The 18998-nt window shown below is 45.3% G+C and overlaps 1 protein-coding gene across 1 annotated transcript; it reads left to right on the top strand.

Annotated features, from left to right (window-relative positions):
- The first annotated feature begins 4642 nt into the window (after positions 1–4642).
- Positions 4643–6010, top strand: LOC100434382 (mediator of RNA polymerase II transcription subunit 27). Its single transcript, XM_009240857.4, has one exon. The coding sequence runs from the start codon at positions 4654–4656 to the stop codon at positions 5587–5589; it is 936 nt and encodes a 311-aa protein (XP_009239132.2). The 5' UTR covers positions 4643–4653; the 3' UTR covers positions 5590–6010.
- Positions 6011–18998: the final 12988 nt, after the last annotated feature.

Raw genomic sequence — 18998 nt, 5'->3', positions numbered from 1 at the left:
TGGGAGGAGGTGAGGAGCGCCTCTGCCCGGCCGCCACCCCGTCTGGGAGGAGGTGAGGAGCGCCTCTGCCCGGCTGCCACCCCGTCTGGGAGGAGGTGAGGAGCGCCTCTGCCCGGCCGCCACCCCGTCTGGGAGGAGGTGAGGAGCGCCTCTGCCCGGCCGCCACCCTGTCTGGGAGGAAGTGAGGAGCGCCTCTGCCCGGCCGCCCCGTCTGGGAGGAAGTGAGGAGCACCTCTGCCCGGCCGCCCCGTCTGGGAGGTGAGGAGCGCCTCTGCCTGGCTGCCACCCCGTCTGGGAGGAAGTGAGGAGCGCCTCTGCCCGGCCCCCCCGTCTGGGAGGTGAGGAGGGCCTCTGCCTGGCTGCCACCCCGTCTGGGAGGAAGTGAGGAGCGCCTCTGCCCGGCCGCCCCGTCTGGGAGGTGAGGAGCGCCTCTGCCTGGCTGCCACCCCGTCTGGGAGGAAGTGAGGAGCGCCTCTGCCCGGCCGCCCCGTCTGGGAGGTGAGGAGCACCTCTGCCCGGCCGCCCCGTCTGGGAGGTAAGGAGCGCCTCTACCCGGCCACCCATCGTCTGGGATGTGAGGAGCACCTCTGCTCGGCCACCCTGTCTGGGAGGTGAGGAGCGCCTCTGCCTGGCTGCCACCCCGTCTGGGAGGAAGTGAGGAGCGCCTCTGCCCGGCCGCCCATCGTCTGGGAAGTGAGGAGCACCTCTGCTCGGCCACCCTGTCTGGGAGGTGAGGAGCGCCTCTGCCTGGCTGCCACCCCGTCTGGGAGGAAGTGAGGAGCGCCTCTGCCCGGCCGCCCCGTCTGGGAGGTGAGGAGCACCTCTGCCCGGCCGCCCCGTCTGGGAGGTAAGGAGCGCCTCTACCCAGCCACCCATCGTCTGGGATGTGAGGAGCGCCTCTGCCTGGCCGCCCTGTCTGGGATGTGAGGAGCGCCTCTACCCGGCCACCCATCGTCTGGGATGTGAGGAGCGCCTCTGCCTGGCCGCCCTGTCTGGGAGGTGAGGAGCGCCTCTGCCCGGCCGCCCTGTCTGGGAGGTGAGGAGCGCCTCTGCCCGGCCGCCCTGTCTGGGAGGTGTACCCAACAGCTCCGAAGAGACAGCGACCATCGGGAGCGGGCCATGAGGACGATGGTGGTTTTGTTGAAGAGAAGGGGGGGAAGTGTGGGGAAAGGAAGGAGAGATCAGATTGTTGCTGTGTCTGGGTAGAAAGAGGTGGGCATAGGAGACTCCATTTTGTTCTGACTAGGAGAAATTCTTCTGCCTTGGGATGCTGTTGATCTATGGCCTTTCCCCCAGCCCAGTGCTCTCTGAAACATGTGCTGTGTCAACTCAGGGTTAAATGGATTAAGGGCGGTGCAAGATGTGCTTTGTTAAACAGATGCTTGAAGGCAGCATGCTCTTTAAGAGTCATCACCACTCCCTAATCTCAAGTACCCAGGGACACAAACACTGCGGAAGGCCGCAGGGACCTCTGCCTAGGAAAACCAGAGACCTTTGTTCATGTGTTTATCTCCTGACCTCTCCACTATTATCCTATGACCCTGCCATATCCCCCTCTCCGAGAAACACCCAAGAATGATCAATAAATACTTAATAAAAAAAAAAAGAGAAAGAAAAAAAATCACACACACACAAAAATAATAAGGCCTCCCCATAATCATATCTGAATACAGACAAAGCATGAACATTGCCCAAGCCTCAAAATACCAAACATCTCCCTATCCTGGCAAATATTAATACAAGTGCCTGCTGCTTTTTTACCAATTACACCTTTAGCATGGGTCTGGTCTTCCCTTCCCTTAGATAAAATATGGTAAGATACCTAATCATAGAATTGCCCCTACATCCTGAGAGTCTCCAATCAAGAGCAAACCCAGCTTCCTTGAGCCCTTCAAAATCACCTAACATAAGCCCAAATCCTAGAAAGTTTTTCTGATACCCCTGTGCTGCAACATCCCACAGTTCCCTGTGGCGTCTGCTCTCCCTCACTGCAATGAGTAACAAACCCGATTTGTTTAACTGGCGGCATATTCCTAGTGGCTTTTGGCTAAGGGCATTGATACAGTCATATTTGAAATATATCTCCCAATTTTTAATAAGTAGTTCACTTTGGCTTTGACAAAACAGGCACAAAAAAGTGCATTCAGATTTCAGTGTTTGCTCCCAGTGTGGAATGATATTCCTATGCCAACTCAAATAGGCCCTTCTTCTAAGCTAGTTCACACAAAATTTAACCACAAACTATAAATATCTGATGGCAAGTTTATGAACAGAAATATTCCAAAAAATAGTGCTATGGTCTGAATGTTTGTGTTCCTTCCCCCACCCCCCAATTCATATGTTGAAACCTAATCCCCAGTGTGATAGTATTATGAGGTGGGGCCTTTGGGAGATGATTAAGTCATCAGGGCAGAGCTCTCATGGGATTAGTGCTCTTTTTTTTTTTTTTTTTTTGTGATGGAGTCTCGCTCTGTGGCCCAAGCTGGAGTGCAGTGGCGCGATCTCTGCTCACTACAAGCTCCACCTCCCGGGTTCACGTCATTCTCCTGCCTCAGCCTCCCGAGTAGCTGGGACTACAGGCGCCCGCCAGAACACCCGGCTGATTTTTGTATTTTTAGTAAAGACGGGGTTTCACCGTGTTAGCCAGTATGGTCTCGATCTCCTGAACTCATGATCCGCCTGCCTCGGCCTCCCAAAGTGCTGGGATTACCGATTAGTGCTCTTATAACATCGGCCCACGGGAGCTTGCTCCTGCTTTCTACCACATAAAGGCACAGGAAGAAGGCACTGTCTATAAATTAGAAAGCTCTCCTCACCAGAATCTGCCAGTGACTTGATCTTGGACTTCCCAGCCTCCAGATCTGTGAGAAATAAATTTCTGTTGTTTGTAAGCTGCCCAGTTGATGGTGTTTTTTTATGCCAGTCTAAATGTACTAAAACAGACTGAGAGCAACTCCTACCCATTGATTATAGCCGTGAGTTTCATATGCAAAATTGCTCATACCAAGAGCCTACTCATTGTCTTTTTACAAACTCCTAATTGTTAACAATTTTGGTCTTTAGCTGTGATCCAAACCTACACATCACTAGTTCTTGGTGTTAAGACAGTTGTTTGTTAAGTAGGAAAACAGTCCCTCAAGAACAGACCATCAGCTGATAGCCCATTTGTACCCAATACTATTTTTAGCAATTCTTCTTGTTAGAGCTGCTTTTTCAGTGCTCTAAGGACACTCATATTTGCAATGTCTATAGCGATACTCACTGAAGACCCTTGGGAAGAGTGACAGAATAATTCCTTTTACATCCAACATTCCAAAGATGAAAACATCCAAATAACCAGGTTTTTGAGAGTGATGGGGTTGGGGTCAGTAAACAAGATAACATAAAATTAGCTAATTATTTTATTGAATTTCTAGTAGTAATATAGTTAGCATAAATTTATGTAAAATTTTTATACTTTCTACATCTTTAGTAAAATGTGGGACTATCTGTTGTTCAAGCCAACAACATCTGTTGCTTACCGATTTAATTACATTGTCACTCTTGTTGATGATCCTGATGCAGTCACTGCAAAGTCCTGAAATGCCTTGTAAATTATATATATATATATATACATATATATGTATATATATATATAGTGTGTATAACAGTAGAGGCAAGTTTTTAAAAATGTTTTACGCTTTTGAAAATTAATAATGCATATATATTATGTATTATGAGTCATTCATATTCTAGATATTCTAGATAATGAAAACTTCCTCTAAATCCACTCTGACATTCAGTTGTAATCTCCTTTTTTTTTTTTTAAAGACAGGGTCTTGCCCTGTTGCCCAGGCTGGAGTGCAGTGGCACAATCACAGCTCGCTGCAGCCTTCACTTCCCCAGCCCGAGTGATCCTCTTGCTTCAGCCTCCCAAGTAGCTGAGACTACGGGTGCACCACCACATCCAGCTAATTTTTGTACTTTTTTGTAAAGATGAGGTCTCACTATGTTGCCCAAGCTGGTCTTGAACTCCTGGACTCAATCAATCCACCCACCTTGGCCACCCAAAGTGCTGGGATTACAGGCATGAGCCACCACGCCCTTCTGAAAAATGGCATTTTTTAACCTCTCTAATCTCCTTTCATATCTCATAACCCAATTTAACCTAATGAGAAAACCAGCAGATGAAGTCCCATAGTGGGACATCCCACAACATAACTGGCCAGTACTTCTCAAAACTTTCAAGTTTATCAAAAACATGGAAAATCTAAAAACAGTCATAGGATGATATAGTTTGGCTGTGTCCCCGCCCAAAATCTCATCTTAAATTATAATTCCCATAATCTCCATTTGTCAAGGGCAGGATCAGGTGGAGGTAATTGGATCATGAGGGGGTTTCCCCATGCTATTCTCGTGATAGAGGGTGAGTCTCAGGAGATCTGATGGTTTTATAAGCATCTGGCATTTCCCCTGCTTGCACTTCTTCCTGCTGCCTTGTAAAGAAGGTGCCTTGTTTCCCCTTCACCTTCCACCATGATTGTTAAGTATCCTGAGGCCTCCCCAGCCGTGCTGAACTGTAAGTCAGTTACACTTCCTTCCTTTGTAAATTATCCAGTCTCTGGCAGGCCTTTACAGCAGTATGAAAATGGACTTGGCTGTGGCGGCGGCAACATGGCGGACGTGATAAATGTCAGTGTGAACCTGGAGGCCTTTTCCCAGGCCATTAGTGCCATCCAGGCGCTGCGCTCCAGCGTGACCAGGGTGTTCGACTGCCTGAAGGATGGGATGCGGAACAAGGAGACGCTGGAGGGCCGGGAGAAGGCCTTCATTGCGCACTTCCGGAACAACTTACATTCGGTCAACCGGGACCTCAAAGAGCTGGAACGTCTGAGCAATCTGGTAGGCAAGCCATCTGAGAACCATCCTCTTCATAACAGTGGGCTGTTAAGCCTGGATCCTGTGCAGGACAAAACTCCTCTCTATGGTCAACTCCTTCAAGCATATAAGTGGTCAAACAAGTTGCAGTACCATGCAGGACTAGCATCTGGACTTTTAAATCAGCAGTCGTTGAAGCGTTCTGCTAATCAGATGGGAGTATCTGCCAAACGTAGACCAAAGGCTCAGCCCACAACTCTTGTCCTACCACCTCAATATATTGATGATGTGATCAGCCACATTGACAGGATGTTTCCTGAAATGTCCATCCACTTATCCAGACCCAATGGAACATCAGCAATGCTTCTAGTGACCTTGGGAAAGGTGTTGAAAGTGATCGTCATTATGCGGAGCCTGTTCATTGATCGAACAATAGTAAAGGGATATAACGAGAATGTCTACACAGAAGATGGCAAGCTTGATATATGGTCCAAATCCAACTATCAAGTATTCCAGAAGGTGACAGACCACGCCACCACTGCCCTGCTCCACTATCAGCTGCCCCAGATGCCGGATGTCGTAGTCCGATCCTTCATGACCTGGTTAAGAAGTTACATAAAGCTGTTCCAGGCCCCGTGCCAGCGCTGCGGGAAGTTTCTGCAGGACGGCCTTCCCCCGACCTGGAGGGATTTCCGAACCCTCGAAGCCTTCCATGACACCTGCCGGCAGTAGCCCCCACGCTGGCCCCAGCCTCAGACCCCACCCAGCACCTTCCCGGACACGCAGGAAGCCCACAGAAGGCTCAGCTGATTCCTCACTGCCCAGATGTGTACAGCCGCTCCTCCCTTTCATAAAACAGCGCCATGTGTGCTGAGGCCACTCTTGAAGAGCAGACCCCCTCTGTGGCTGATGGGATTAATTATTCCTACTAGCCAGTGGACTGAAGGCAAAGAAGACTTTTCTAGAAACTGGTAGAAGGAAGCTGTGCAGCATGCTCCTCGTCCGTGTGTGTCGGCAGTGCTGGTGTCTGTCATTTCCGCGAGCTGTTACTAGAATGAGCCCTTGTGTTCATGGGTATCGTCATGCGGGCTTCTTGTGTTTTGTGGGGGCTTGGGGTTTGGTAACTTATTTTTATAAGCAATAAACCTTTTGTACCCCGGAAAAAAAAAAAAAGAAAAGAAAATGGACTCATACACAGGAGAAGCCTGAGGAGACATGACAACTAAAGGTCATGGGGGACTCTGGAACAGAAAAAGGACATTAAGTTAAAAACAAAGGAAATCTGAAGAAAGTATGAATACTAGTTAATAATAAACAAACAAAAATTGTGGATTTTCACTCATATTACCTTGAAACATACTTATTTCAGAAGATGTAGTTGGAGTTACAAGTTATGGTCTGTTGCCACAGAACTGAATAACTCATTCTGCAGGTCATCAGAACCACGGCTGTTTTTCTGTCTTATTCCTGTTCTGGCCAACAAAACTGGTCCTGGACCAGAAAAGAATTTTTAACAAGTGTACTTTCTTTTCAGAAAATAATTAGTTGTTTTCTTGAAATATAGTTGTTTTAAAAGAAACACATGCTACTGATTTTTTTAAAGTACTGTCAAACCCAATGGTTAACTACGAATCTAGGAATTCTAGATCATGTGCTATTCTTCAGGGTATTTATTTCCTTTTTTAAAAATGTTTATTATAAAGTCGAGCAGGGTGGCTCACGCCTGTAATCCCAGAACTTTGGGAGGCTGAGGTGGGCAGATCGCCTGAAGTGAGGAATTTGAGACCAGCCTGGCCAACATGATGAAACCCCAACTCTACTAAAAATACTAAAATTAGCCAGGCTTGGTGGCAGGCGCCTGTAATCTCAGCTACTCAGGAGGCTGAGGCGGGAGAATGGCTTGAACCTGGGAGGCAGAGGTTGCAGTGAGCCGAGATCGCGCCATTGCACTCCATCCTGGGCCACAAGAGCTAGACTTCATCTCAAAAACAAAACAAAACAAAAAACAAACAAAAAGTTTTTTATAGTAAGACCAATTAAAAAGCAATGAACATTGAGAGGTAAACTATAAATAGCTCAATCTTATATGCTCCTGGTATTTTCTCCATCCAGGTTATGTATGAGTGGGAAATGGCTTACTTATAAACAATATGATTTTACAACATGCTACTAGGTAATTTAAATTCTTAAAACCATCAACAAAATTTGATTAACATTCAAAATCCTGAAGCCGTTGATGATTCCTTAAGTCCAATCATTCAGTTAGAAACAAATGAGATCTCCAGAATTCTTTTTTTTTTTTAGACGGAGTCTTGCTCTGTCGCCCAGGCTGGAGTGCAGTGGCGCGATCTCGGCTCACTGCCAAGCTCCGCCTCCCGAGTTCACGCCATTCTCCTGCCTCAGCCTCCTGAGTAGCTGGGGCTGCAGGCGGCCACCACCATGCCCGGCTAATTTTTTGTATTTTAAGTAGAGACGGGGTTTCACCATCTTAGCCAGACTGGTTTCGATCTCCTGACCTCGTGATTCGCCCGCCTCAGACTCCCAAAGTGCTGGGATTACAGGCGTGAGCCACCGCGCCCAGCCTCCAGAATTCTTTTAGGAGTTATTTCTCAAGTTACATTAAGAGATTCTTTTTCATTAATATTTGATTTGGTACTACATCTGCTGTACAAATTTCTTCTTCATTTCAATTAACATGAAATAATAGAAAATTTAATTGACCAAATCTCTTCCAAAGTCTCTGAAGTCTTTTCTCGGTATATGCAAGGAGAGAAATAATCAGTAATTCAAAATAATCGTCACAATGTTGTAATTCACCAAACCCTTCACTCCTCCAGAGCAAAAACATCTATTGCTTATCTTTCTGATTCTCACTGACTCTAACGTAGTGTCTTGCATACAACAAGTGCTCAAGAAGTAGTGAAGAAATAAATAATAATGTAAAGGGTAGTTTCACTTTGTGAAAGACATTTGAATTTTTGATAGCCCAGTTACTTTCCTTATATTAAAACTATTTCTATTTCTTGACAAATACCAACTAATCGCAGAGGGTAATACCTCAGCTTGTTATAAAAGAAAAGCTGAACTGTGATAAAAAAGTTTTTCTGTAGTTAATCCACAAAATACCCAAATCATACACAGGTAACCAAAAGTTGACTATGGTGTGATTACACTATGTAAAATAAAATAAATAGATAAAAAACTAGCATGAGTTATATTATTAAATATTGCTATATTTGAATGATGGATATATTTTTGGGTTGACATTAATAGAATCTGGAATAAGGGGTAGCTATACTTTTAGATTTTAGGATCTATTACTTCAATATTATTACACAATGTCTCTGAGTCTCCCAAAATATTTTGCAAGTGACATGGTGCAAGAGCATTATTTCCTCATTACGCTTCTCTAAAACATGTTTTTCCTTCATAAGTAAATGACCTCATACTTATTCCTGTTATAACTCTTCAGATAAATATATATTGCATTAATTTCCATGCACAAATGTAATTTTCCAGGGTCATTTTGAATTCTAATTCAGTTCCCCAGGATATCAGAGATCCCTCCTAATTCTTTTTTTTTTTTTTTTTTTTTTTGAGACAGAGTTTTGCTCTTGTTGCCCAGGCTGGAGTGCAATGGCATGGTCTTGGCTCACTGCACCTTCCACCTCCCGGTTCAAGCGATTCTCCTGCCTCAACCTGCTGCGTAGCTGGGATTACAGGCACCCGCCACCACGCCTGGCTAATTTTTGTATTTTTAGCAGAGACAGGGTTTCGCCATGTCGGCCAGGCTAGCCTCGAACTCCTGACCTCAGGTGATCCACCTGCCTCGGCCTCCCAAAATGCTGGGATTACAGGCATGAGCCACCACGCCCAGTCCGAGATTCCTCCTAATTCTGTATCTTTAACATGCCTAAGCATTTTCACAATTCTTCATCAAAATACCTAATACATGCAATAATCACAAGTAGCATCCATTGACAAAATCTCAATTCAAAAATAGTGATGATAATTAAGCCATAAATAGACAATGCAGTTAAATTCAAATCCAAGTAGGATCTAGTTATGATTCTGTTAGGTTCCTTTTTTTTTTTTTCCTTTCACTAACACAAAGGCTCAATAGAAAAACTTTTTCAGGCCAGGCACGGTGGCTCACGCCTGTAATCCCAGCACTTTGGGAGGCTGAGGCGGGTGGATCACCTGAGGTCAGGAGTTCGAGACCAGCCTGGCCAACACAGTGAAACCCCGTCGCTACTAAAAATACAAAAATTAGCCAGGTGTGGTGGCAGACGCCTGTAGTCCCAGCCACTTGGGAGGCAGAGGCAGGAGAATTGCTTGAACCCAGGAGGTGGAGGTTTCAGTGAGTCGAGATCATGACACTGTACTCCAGCCTGGGCTACAAAGCAAGACTCCGCCTTAAAAATAAAACAAAATAGAAAAACTTTTTCAAAAATAAAAGTTTGGCCAGGCATGGTGGCTCACTTCTATAATCTCAGCATTTTGGAAGGCTAAAGAGGGAGAACTGCTTGAGGCCAGGAGTTCAAGACCAGCCTGGGCAATATAGTGAGACCCCCATATCTATAAAAATGTTTAAATTAGCTGGGCATGGTGGTGCTTGCCTGTAGTCCCAGCTACTCAGGAGACTGAGGTGGGAGGATTGCTTGAGCCCAGGAGTTCGAGGCAGCAGTGAACTTGGATTGCACCACTGCACTCCAGCCTGGGAGACAGAGTAAGACCCCATCTCTTAAAAAAAAAAAAAAAAAAAAAAAGACTGGGCGCAGTGGCTCACACCTGTAATCCCAGCGCTTTGGGAGGCCCAGGCGGGCGGATCGCCTAAGGTCAGGAGTTTGAGACCAGCCTGGCCAATATGGTGAAACCCCATCTCAACTAAAAATACAAAAAAATTAGCCGGGCATGGTGGCAGGCACCTGTAGTCCCAGCTACTGGGGAGGCTGAGGCAGAAGAATCGCTTGAACCCAGGAGGCAGAGGTTGCAGTGAGCCGAGATCGTGCCACTGCACTCCAGCCCAGGCGACAGAGCGAGACTCAATATCAAGAAAAAAAAGTATGTTTTTGCATCTGAACTGAATGCTTGACAGCTCTATATCAGGAAACTCACACTAGGACTCAAAATGGCACAGATACTACCAGGCTTAGAACAGATCTATAGAGAGAACAGCTAACTGTTGGTGACCTAATTCTTTTACCACTTACCACTTACACTGAAGCCAGAAACAGATGTGAACAATAAGTTATTCTTTTCTTTAACAAAGATATTTTTGAAAGAGAAGGATGAAAAATATGACTAAGATATTTTTTGAGTTATATGAACAAACTGGGTGAGTTATTTTTAAAAATCAACTGGAGGTGGTATATTATGTGTTCATCCCAAGATTAAGAAGCATGACCCAAGACTAAGAGGTAGAGTTTGTAGCTTCTTTCAGGCCTGGAAAGGCAACAGGAAACTACAGGGACCACCTGGTGGCAGAGGACCAGAGAACGTGGGCATGTTCTAAAGTCAATGGGGAAGATTAGATGAGAATTGTCCTTGAAGCTGCTTGCAGCCTCAGTGCCCATCAGACAGCAGCTCTGCAGAGCCAATGAAGCGACCACCTAGGACAAAGGGCCAGCCCTACCCCCCTATTTTCTGAGACCTAGGAGCCCAGAATTCTTGTGTAATTCCACTGAGGTAAAGAAGGAGCCCCTAACTGAGGCTGACTTTGTCCCTCAGTTTCACCTCAAAGCTGATTAAGTTTGATTTAGGGAAATAAGGCTCTGTGGCTTTTTGCATCCTACTGTTTAGCACCCACTAAATATGGTTTTGGTTTTTGGGGTTTTTTTTGAAGACAGCATCGCCCAGGCTAGAGTGCAATGGCACAACCAGGGCTCACTGCAGCCTCAACTTTCTGTGCTCAAGTGATCCTCCTGCCTCAGCCTTCCTAGTACCTAGGACTACAGGTGTGTGCCACCACGCTCGGCAAAATTGTTTTTAAAAAATTTTAGTAGAGATGGGGTCGCACCGTGTTTCCCAGGCTGGTCTTGAACTCCTGGACTCAAGTGATCCTTCCACCTTGGACTTCCAAGGTGCTGGGATTACAGGCCACTGCACCGAGCCACTAAATATGGTTTTAAATTTCTCAATAAAGAAAACCAGAATAGAGTAGTAATACTGTTTGCTCTCTGTATGAGCATTCTCAACTACCTTGATTAGTATTTTCTCTTCCTGGAGTGTGGTGATCAGTAAATCTTAAATTTATTTCTTCAGATCAAAAGTAGACTGTAATGAGCACAAGATATGTTTTTCCCCTGTCTACTGTTTAATCTAGCTTTTTTTTTTTTTCTTTTTTTTGACGAAGTCTTGCTCTGTGACCCAGGCTGGAGTGCAACTGTGCTATCTGGGCTCACTGCAAACTCCGCCTCCCAGGTTCAAGCCATTGTCCTGGCTCAGCCTCCTGAGTAGCTGGGGTTATAGGTGCCTGCCACCACACCCGGCTGATTTTGTATTTTTAGTATAGACAGGGTTTCACCAAGTTGGCCAGGCTGGTTTCAAACTCCTGACCTCAGGCGATCTGGCTGCCTTGGCCTCCCAAAATGCTGGCATTACAGATGTGAGCCACCGCACCCTGCCAATTGTTGTATTTTTAGTAGAGACGGGGTTTCACCATGTTGGCCAGGCTGGTCTCAAACACCTGAACTTAAGTGATCTGCCCACTTCAGCCTCCCAAGGTGCTGAGATTACAGGTGTACACACACAGACACACACACAATGACAGTTAAACAGTTAAAGAAAAGTATGCACTAAATGGAAAAAGGGACTCTTTGGGTCTGCTTCCCCATTAAGGTCTTACAGGGTGCTTGCAGTGGTTCCAGTTTACAAAGGGACTAAGCTTATGTAGGACTTCATTCTCTCTGTGGCATTTTCTGTCTCTTTATGACCATTTCTATCCAGTGTCCTTTTAAGGTGAAGGGCTCCTAAACAAGCTCTCTGGCCTTTGTTAGCTTGATGACAATAAGTTTCCTCATATGCTTTTTTCCAAAATGGAATTTTCATCCTTTTAATCTGTTTTTGCAGTTTGTTGATGGCCTATATCCCTATTGAGTTCTTTTCTGAGCTTTTCTTGTTGCCTCTATATTTGAAACTGGAGACATTGAAACATCTCTTGGAATAAGAATTACACTATTATGCCAGGTGCAGTGCTGCACACCTGTAGTCCCAGCTACTCTGGAGGCTGAGGGAGGCGTGCCTGAGGCCAGGAGTTTAAGGCTGCAGCAAGCTATGATCGCACCTGTGAATAGACACTGCACTTCAGCCTAGGCAACACAGTGAGACCCCATCTCTAAAAAGTACAAAACAAAAAAAGAATAACTCTATTAATTTTGTATATATAGACTTGGTGGGCTCTGTGGCTATTCAGATCCAGACAAAGGACTGTCTTTAGATCAACAAGTTTTGAAAGTAGAGAAAGAATATTCAGTCACCCCTAAAAACACTGGTGGTGATCACATTGTCATTTGTGTAACTTTGCCCATAAAGCTGAAAGCAAAGACTCTTCCTTTGACCATGTTAAGACAGAAAAAGAAGATGGCTACCTACAAGCCTAGGAGGGAAGCCTCTGAAGAAACTAACCCTGATAACACCTTGATCTCAGGTGTCTGGCCTCCAGAATTGTGCGAAAATAAATTTCTGTTTTGTTTTTTTGACGGAGTCTAGCTCTGTTGCCCAGGCTGGAGTGCAGTGGCATGATCTCGGCTCACTGCAACTTTTGCCTCCCAGGTTCAAGCAATCCTCCCACCTCAGCCTCCTGAGTAGCTGGGATTACAGGCATCCACCACTAGGCCCAGCTAATTTTTGTATTTTTAGTAGAGACGGGGTTTCGCCATGTTGGCCAGGCTGGTGTTGAACTCCTGACCTCAGGTGCTTCACCTGCCTCGGCCTCCCAAAGTGCTGGGATTACAGGCGTTAGCCACCATGCCTGGCCAAATTTCTGTTTTTTTAAAAAAAGACAATTCCTTAACTCCCGATTCTTTCTCTTTCTCTTCTTAGGAAAGACCTCATTTACTGCCTGTATTTCCCCACCTTGACCATAGCTGTCATCCAGTTAGGATTTCAGCCAGTTACTCCATTAAACTGCTTTTAACTGCTCTTGGTAATGTCACAATGACCTCCAACTTCTAAATTCGGTGGATATTTTCTGTTCTCATCTTATGTGGTCTCTCAGCATTTGATAAACCTGACCACTCATTCCTCCTTGAAGCAGTCTCTCTCTTTGATTCACCTGGAAGCTTCTTCAAGTCTCCCTTGAACTCTTCCACTTTTATCAGATTATTGCATTTTGGAGGTCCTCAAAGCTCTCTGAATTCTCCTTTCATGATGTCACACTAGTCCAAATGATTGCGCCCACTACCGTGGTTTAATGGCCGCTTATATGTTGATGACTCCCAAAGTCATATCCTTAGGCCAGTCTCTGCTTCTGATCTCAGGATCACATATTCAGCTGGTTGCTGGACAAGGTCAAGAACTACGAATGGCCTGAGATTTTACCTTAGTTTCAAGTTAACTAATTAACCTGACACAATTTTATAAGCTCTGCTAGAAGACATGAGACTCTTGAGTCGAAAACAAAGGGCGGGCCAGGTGCAGTGGCTCATGCCTGTAGTCCCAGCACTTTGGGAGGCCGAGGCGGGCGGAGCACCTGAGGTCAGGAGTTCGAGACCAGCCTGGCCAACATGGCGAAACCCCATCTCTACTAAAAATACAAAAATTAGCCGGGCGTGTTGGCACACGCCTGTAATCTCAGCTACTCAGGAGGCTGAGGAAGGAGAATCACTTAAACCTGGGAGGTGGAGGTTGCAGTGAGCCAAGATCATACCACTGCACTCCAGCCTGTGTAACGGGAACAAGACTCCCTCTCAAAAAACAACAACAACAAAACAAGCAAACGAAGGGCTTTACTATTCACAGAAGAGGAAGCATGAGCCTCATGTTTGCATCTGTGCATTTACCACCAAGACTCCACAGTGGCGATAGAAAGGTGGGCTCAGGTAGATGCTGCACAGTCTGTGGGTTTGTCTCACAGCTAAGGAACCCTGAACTTACCTGAACTTAGGAAGTCTCAAACTTTTTTTTTTCTTTTTCTTTTTTTTTTTTTTTTTTGAGACAGAGTCTCAACCCTGTCACCCAGGCTGGAGTGCAGTGGCATGATCTTGGCTCACTGCAACCTCCACTTCCTAGGTTCAAGTGGTTGTCCTGCCTCAGCCTCCTGAGTAGCTGGGATTACAGGTGCCTGCCACCATGCCCAGCTAATTTTTGTATTTGTAGTAAAGACAGGGTTTCACCATGTTGGCCAAGCTGGTCTCGAACTCCTGACCTCAGGCGATCCGCCCACCTTGGCCTCCCAAAGTGCTGGAATTGCAGGCATGAGCCACCATGCTCACCCCCGCCCTTTTTTTTTTTTTTTTTAATACAGGGTCTTGTTCTGTCACATAGGCTGGAGTGCAGTGGCATGATCACTTCTCACTGCAGCCTTGACCTCCACACGCTCAAGTGATCCTCTTACCTCAACATGTGCTACTACATCCAACTAATTTTTGTATTTTTTGTAGAGATAGGGTTTCACCATGGTGCCTGGGCTGACCTTGAACTCCTGGGCTCAAGTGATCCACCTGCCTCGGCCTCCCACAGTGCTGGGATTACAGGCATGAGCCACTGCACCTGACCCTGAACTCTCAGTCTTTTAAAGGAGCTGATATCTAACCTACCCAACCTTTACCATGGAGAGAAACATTATTGGAGAAACATCTTGGATGGTAAAAAATCCTGCTCTCTTCCCTGGAGGGAAATGCTATTTCAATCTTTCAAGGCTGCTCACCATACAAACACCTTTGAAGGAGGTTGTCCGGAAAAAAAGAAAAAGCTGCCACAATAACTCCAAAACCCATGAAGAATTGTCTCCCAACAGATATTTCCCCATGTTTCTTTAACACATACCTCATTTAATACCTGGCATAAAACAGATGCTTAGTAAAAAATTATTGGCTAATATGCCTAAGAAAAACTAATGCTTAAGGAAGAGGGTCAAAGGTATCAGGCATCACATGGAGATAAAAGAATAATTGGAAAATGCCACTGAATTCAACCTGAAAAAGTCACATCAGCAAAAATTTAAAGCAGTAGATGAGGAGCCTATGTAAGATGAGGTGTGGAGGAAAAAATATGAGAGCTGATGTTCTCATCAAAAAAAGTAAGCAGTCAAGAGCTATTGTTCATAACCTATGAAATAAGAAAGGGATGCCAAAGTGTGTTGTTTATAGCTGCAGAGGTTGACCAGAGGAGGAACTGAGAATAATTATGTAGCTTTTTTGGAGGGGAATATAATGGAATTAAATCTTCATATTTCCCATTGGGAAGTCAAAAGCCAATGTCTAAATTTCTTTACTCAAGAGATAGCAGTGTGAACAACTTACAAAAATGGAAGTGACCAAAGGAGGAATAAAGAACAGAAACAGTTACAGCCAGTGGCTACTGGACAGTAGAACTGATGGGGGAAAACGGGTGTGGGAGGCTGTTGCTTCCTGTCATAAACTCATCTGTAGCTCAGTTTCCCAATCTGTAAAAGGGAGATAATCATGCCTGCCTTAGAGATTGTTGTGAGGATTAACTGAGCTAACACGTGTAAAGGGCAAAAAATGACACTAGACACATAACAACATTCAATTTATTTAATTTTTATTGTTTTAGCCCTTTGCATATATCACTTTGATAAAAATTTTAATTTAACAGGTGAGAAATTAGAGCTATTAAATGTGAACTACTTTTTTCAGACTCTAGCTAGAATGGGGTATGGGATATAAGAGCTATCGTTTTGTTTTGTGTTAAGATTAGAGACTATTGAATTTGTTTATAGACTGAAGGATAGGAACCAATAGCAAAAAACATGTTGAAGGTACAAGAGAGAAGTAACTGACAAGGTCTCTGAGGAGGTAGGAGGGGTTGGAATTCAGAGCACAGGTTGAGATTTTTGCCTGGAGAAAACAAGTGTCAGTTCTGAGGACAAAAATAATCGGGTTGCAAGATTATGAAATTAGGGGCTATGATTCATTCATCTTTAGAACTTCAGGGTTTAGCCTAATGGTAGGGCTAAGAAGATCTCACCATACACTCCTTTTGAAACCTTTTTAATTTTGTATAAATGTGTAAGTACCACTGATAAAATAAAGAATGAGACTTGAATTATCCAGCAAACCATCACGTACAAATCTGCTTTGTTTAAAATCTTCTATTTCATAATTCTTATTCCCTTCTTCATCACTTGGATTTTGACCCTATATCTATTTTTCCATATATATGTATATACATAGATACATGTATATATACACATACATATACATATATACACATATACATATATATGCATATTGACATATATAATACAAACACACACACATATACACATATATATATATTTTCTGAGACAGGATCTCACTCTGTTGCCCAGGCTAGAATGTGGTAGCACCATCATGGCTCACTGGAACCTCAACATCCTGGGCTCATGCGATCCTCCTGCCTCAGCCTCCTTAGTAGCTGGGACTACAGGCATGAGCCACCATGCCCCATTAAATTTTGTATTTTTTTGTAGAAATGGGGTCTCCCTATGTTGCCCAGACTGGTCTTGAACCCCTGGCCTCAAATGATCCTCCAGCTTGGGTCTCACTAAGTATATATATTTAGAGATAGAGTCTTGCTCTTTTGTCCATGCTCTGTTGCCCAGGCTGGAGTTCATGGCACTCGTGCCCAGGCATGATTGCAGCTCACTGTAAGCTCAACCTCCTGGGCTCAAGCAATCTCCCACCTCAATTTCCTCAGTAGCTGAGTACAGGTGTGTGCCACCATGCCAGTATAATTTTTTCTCTTTTGTTTTGAGACGGGGTCTCACTTCTATCACCCAGTCTGGAGTGCAGTGGTACGATCTCAGCTCACTGCAGCCTCAACTCCCTGGGCTCAAGTGATTCTCCCACCTCAGCCTCTTGAGTAGCTGGGAATACAGGTATGTGCTACCACGACTGGCTAATTTTTGTATTTCTTTCAGAGAGAAGGTTTTTCCGTGTTGCCCAGGCTGGTCTCAAACTCCTGACCTCAAACAATCTGCTCACCTTGGCCTCCCAAAGTGGTGGGATTACAGGTGCAAGCCACCACAACCAGCTAATTAAAAAAATTTTTTTTTAGTAGAGACAAGGACTCACTATGTTGCCCAGGCTGGTCTCAAACTCTTGGCCTTAAGCAATCCTCCCACTTTGGCCTCCTAAAGTGTTGGGATAGGATGGGGGTGGTGGCTCACATCTGTAATCCCAGCACTTTGAGAAGTGGAGACGGGCGGATCACTTGAGGTGAGGAATTGGAGACCAGCATGGCCAACATAGAGAAACCTTGTCTCTGCTAATAATACAAAAATTAGCCGGGCGTGGCTGGGGCACCTGTAATCCCAGCTATTTGGGAAGCTGAGACAGGAGAATCACTTGAACCTGGGAGGCAGAGGTTGCAGTGAGCCATGATCGTGCCACTGCACCCCAGCCTGGGTGACAGAACAAGACTCCATCTCAAAAACAAACAAAAACCAAAAACTTGTTTTATTATTTATTTATTTATTTATTTATTTATTTATTTTTAGATGAAGTCTCGCTCCGTCACTTAGGCTGGGGTGCAGTGGTGTGATCTTGACTTACTGCAACCTCCACCTCCCAGGTTCAAGTGATTCTCCTGCCTCAGCCTCCAGAGAAGCTGGGATTACAGGGGCGTGTCACCACACCCAACTAATTTTTGTATTTTTAGTAGAGACAGGGTTTCACCATGTTGGCCAGGCTGGTTTCTAATTCCTGACCTCAAGTGATCCGTCCATCTCTGCCTCCCAAAGTGCTGGTATTACAGGCATGAGCCACACGCCTGGCCATAAAACAAGTTCTCCTAGCATTCTATCTTCAGTTCAGTACAAGAAGACTTGGTAGCTTTCATAATGGTTAAACATTCTTGTGAAATTCTTACACTCACAAGACCCTGCCATGTAGATATTTTTGTTGAATCATGTTGATAAAATCAGATAACAGGATAATAATGAACACTAATTATAATAAAATAATTTAATAACATTTCCTAACATTCTTTAAATACTAGAAAGACATTTTGAAAAATAATGTCTTTTAATACTTCTTAAGAGAAAAATTTGCCAATTGCAATAATTATATATTTATGAAATTGATATTATAGGAAATTTTTGAAAGTCTCAAATCAATAATCTAAATTCCCACCTCTGGCCGGGCGTGGTGGCTCACGCCTGTAATCCCAGCACTTTGGGAGGCCAAGGTGGGTGTATCACCTGAGGTCAGGAGTTTGAGACCACCCGGGCCAACATAGTGAAGTCCCATCTCTACTAAAAATACAAAAAAAATTTAGCCAGGCATAGTGGCACGTGCCTGTAGTACCAGCTACTTGGGAGGCTGAGGCGGGAAAATTGCTTGAACCCGCGAGGCAGAGGTTGCAGTGAACCGAGATTGCACCACTGCACTCCAGCCTGGGTGACAGAGCGAGACTTTGTCTAAAAATAAAATAAATCCCTCTCCCGTCTCCCCTCTCCCCTCTCCCCTCTTCCCTCTTCGGTCTCCCTCTACTTCTTTCTTCGGTCTCCCTCTGTTGCCAAGGCTGGACTGTACTGCCCTGATCTCAGCTCGCTGCAACCTCCCTGCCTCAGGCTCCTGTGATTCTCCTGCCTCAGCCTGCCGAGTGCCTGGGATTGCAGGCACACGCCGCCACGCCTGACTGGTTTTTGTATTTTTGGTGGAGACAGGGTTTCGCCATGTTGACCAGGCTGGTCTCCAGCTCCTGGCCTCCAGTGATCTGCCCGCCTCGGCCTCCTGAGGTGCTGGGATTACAGACGGAGTCTCGCTCACTCCATGCTCAATGTTGCCCAGGCTGGAGTGCAATGGCCTGATCTCGGCTCGCTACAACCTCCACCTCCCAGCCGCCTGCCTTGGCCTCCCAAAGTGCTAAGATTACAGCCTCTGCCCGGCCGCCACCTCGTCTAGGAAGTGAGGAGCGTCTCTGCCCGGCCGCCCATCATCTGGGATGTGAGGAGCGCCTCTGCCCGGCCGCCC

Source organism: Pongo abelii, chromosome 4, assembly GCF_028885655.2.
Source record: "Pongo abelii isolate AG06213 chromosome 4, NHGRI_mPonAbe1-v2.0_pri, whole genome shotgun sequence".
NCBI classification, from domain to species: Eukaryota; Metazoa; Chordata; class Mammalia; order Primates; family Hominidae; genus Pongo; species Pongo abelii.
Note: the sequence above shows the minus strand (reverse complement) of the source record. Positions and strands in the feature narration are given on the sequence as shown.

Excerpts from the sequence above, each read along its gene's own strand:
- LOC100434382 (XM_009240857.4), top strand. The coding sequence starts at position 4,654 with ATGGCGGACGTGATAAATGTCAGTGTGAACCTGGAGGCCTTTTCCCAG.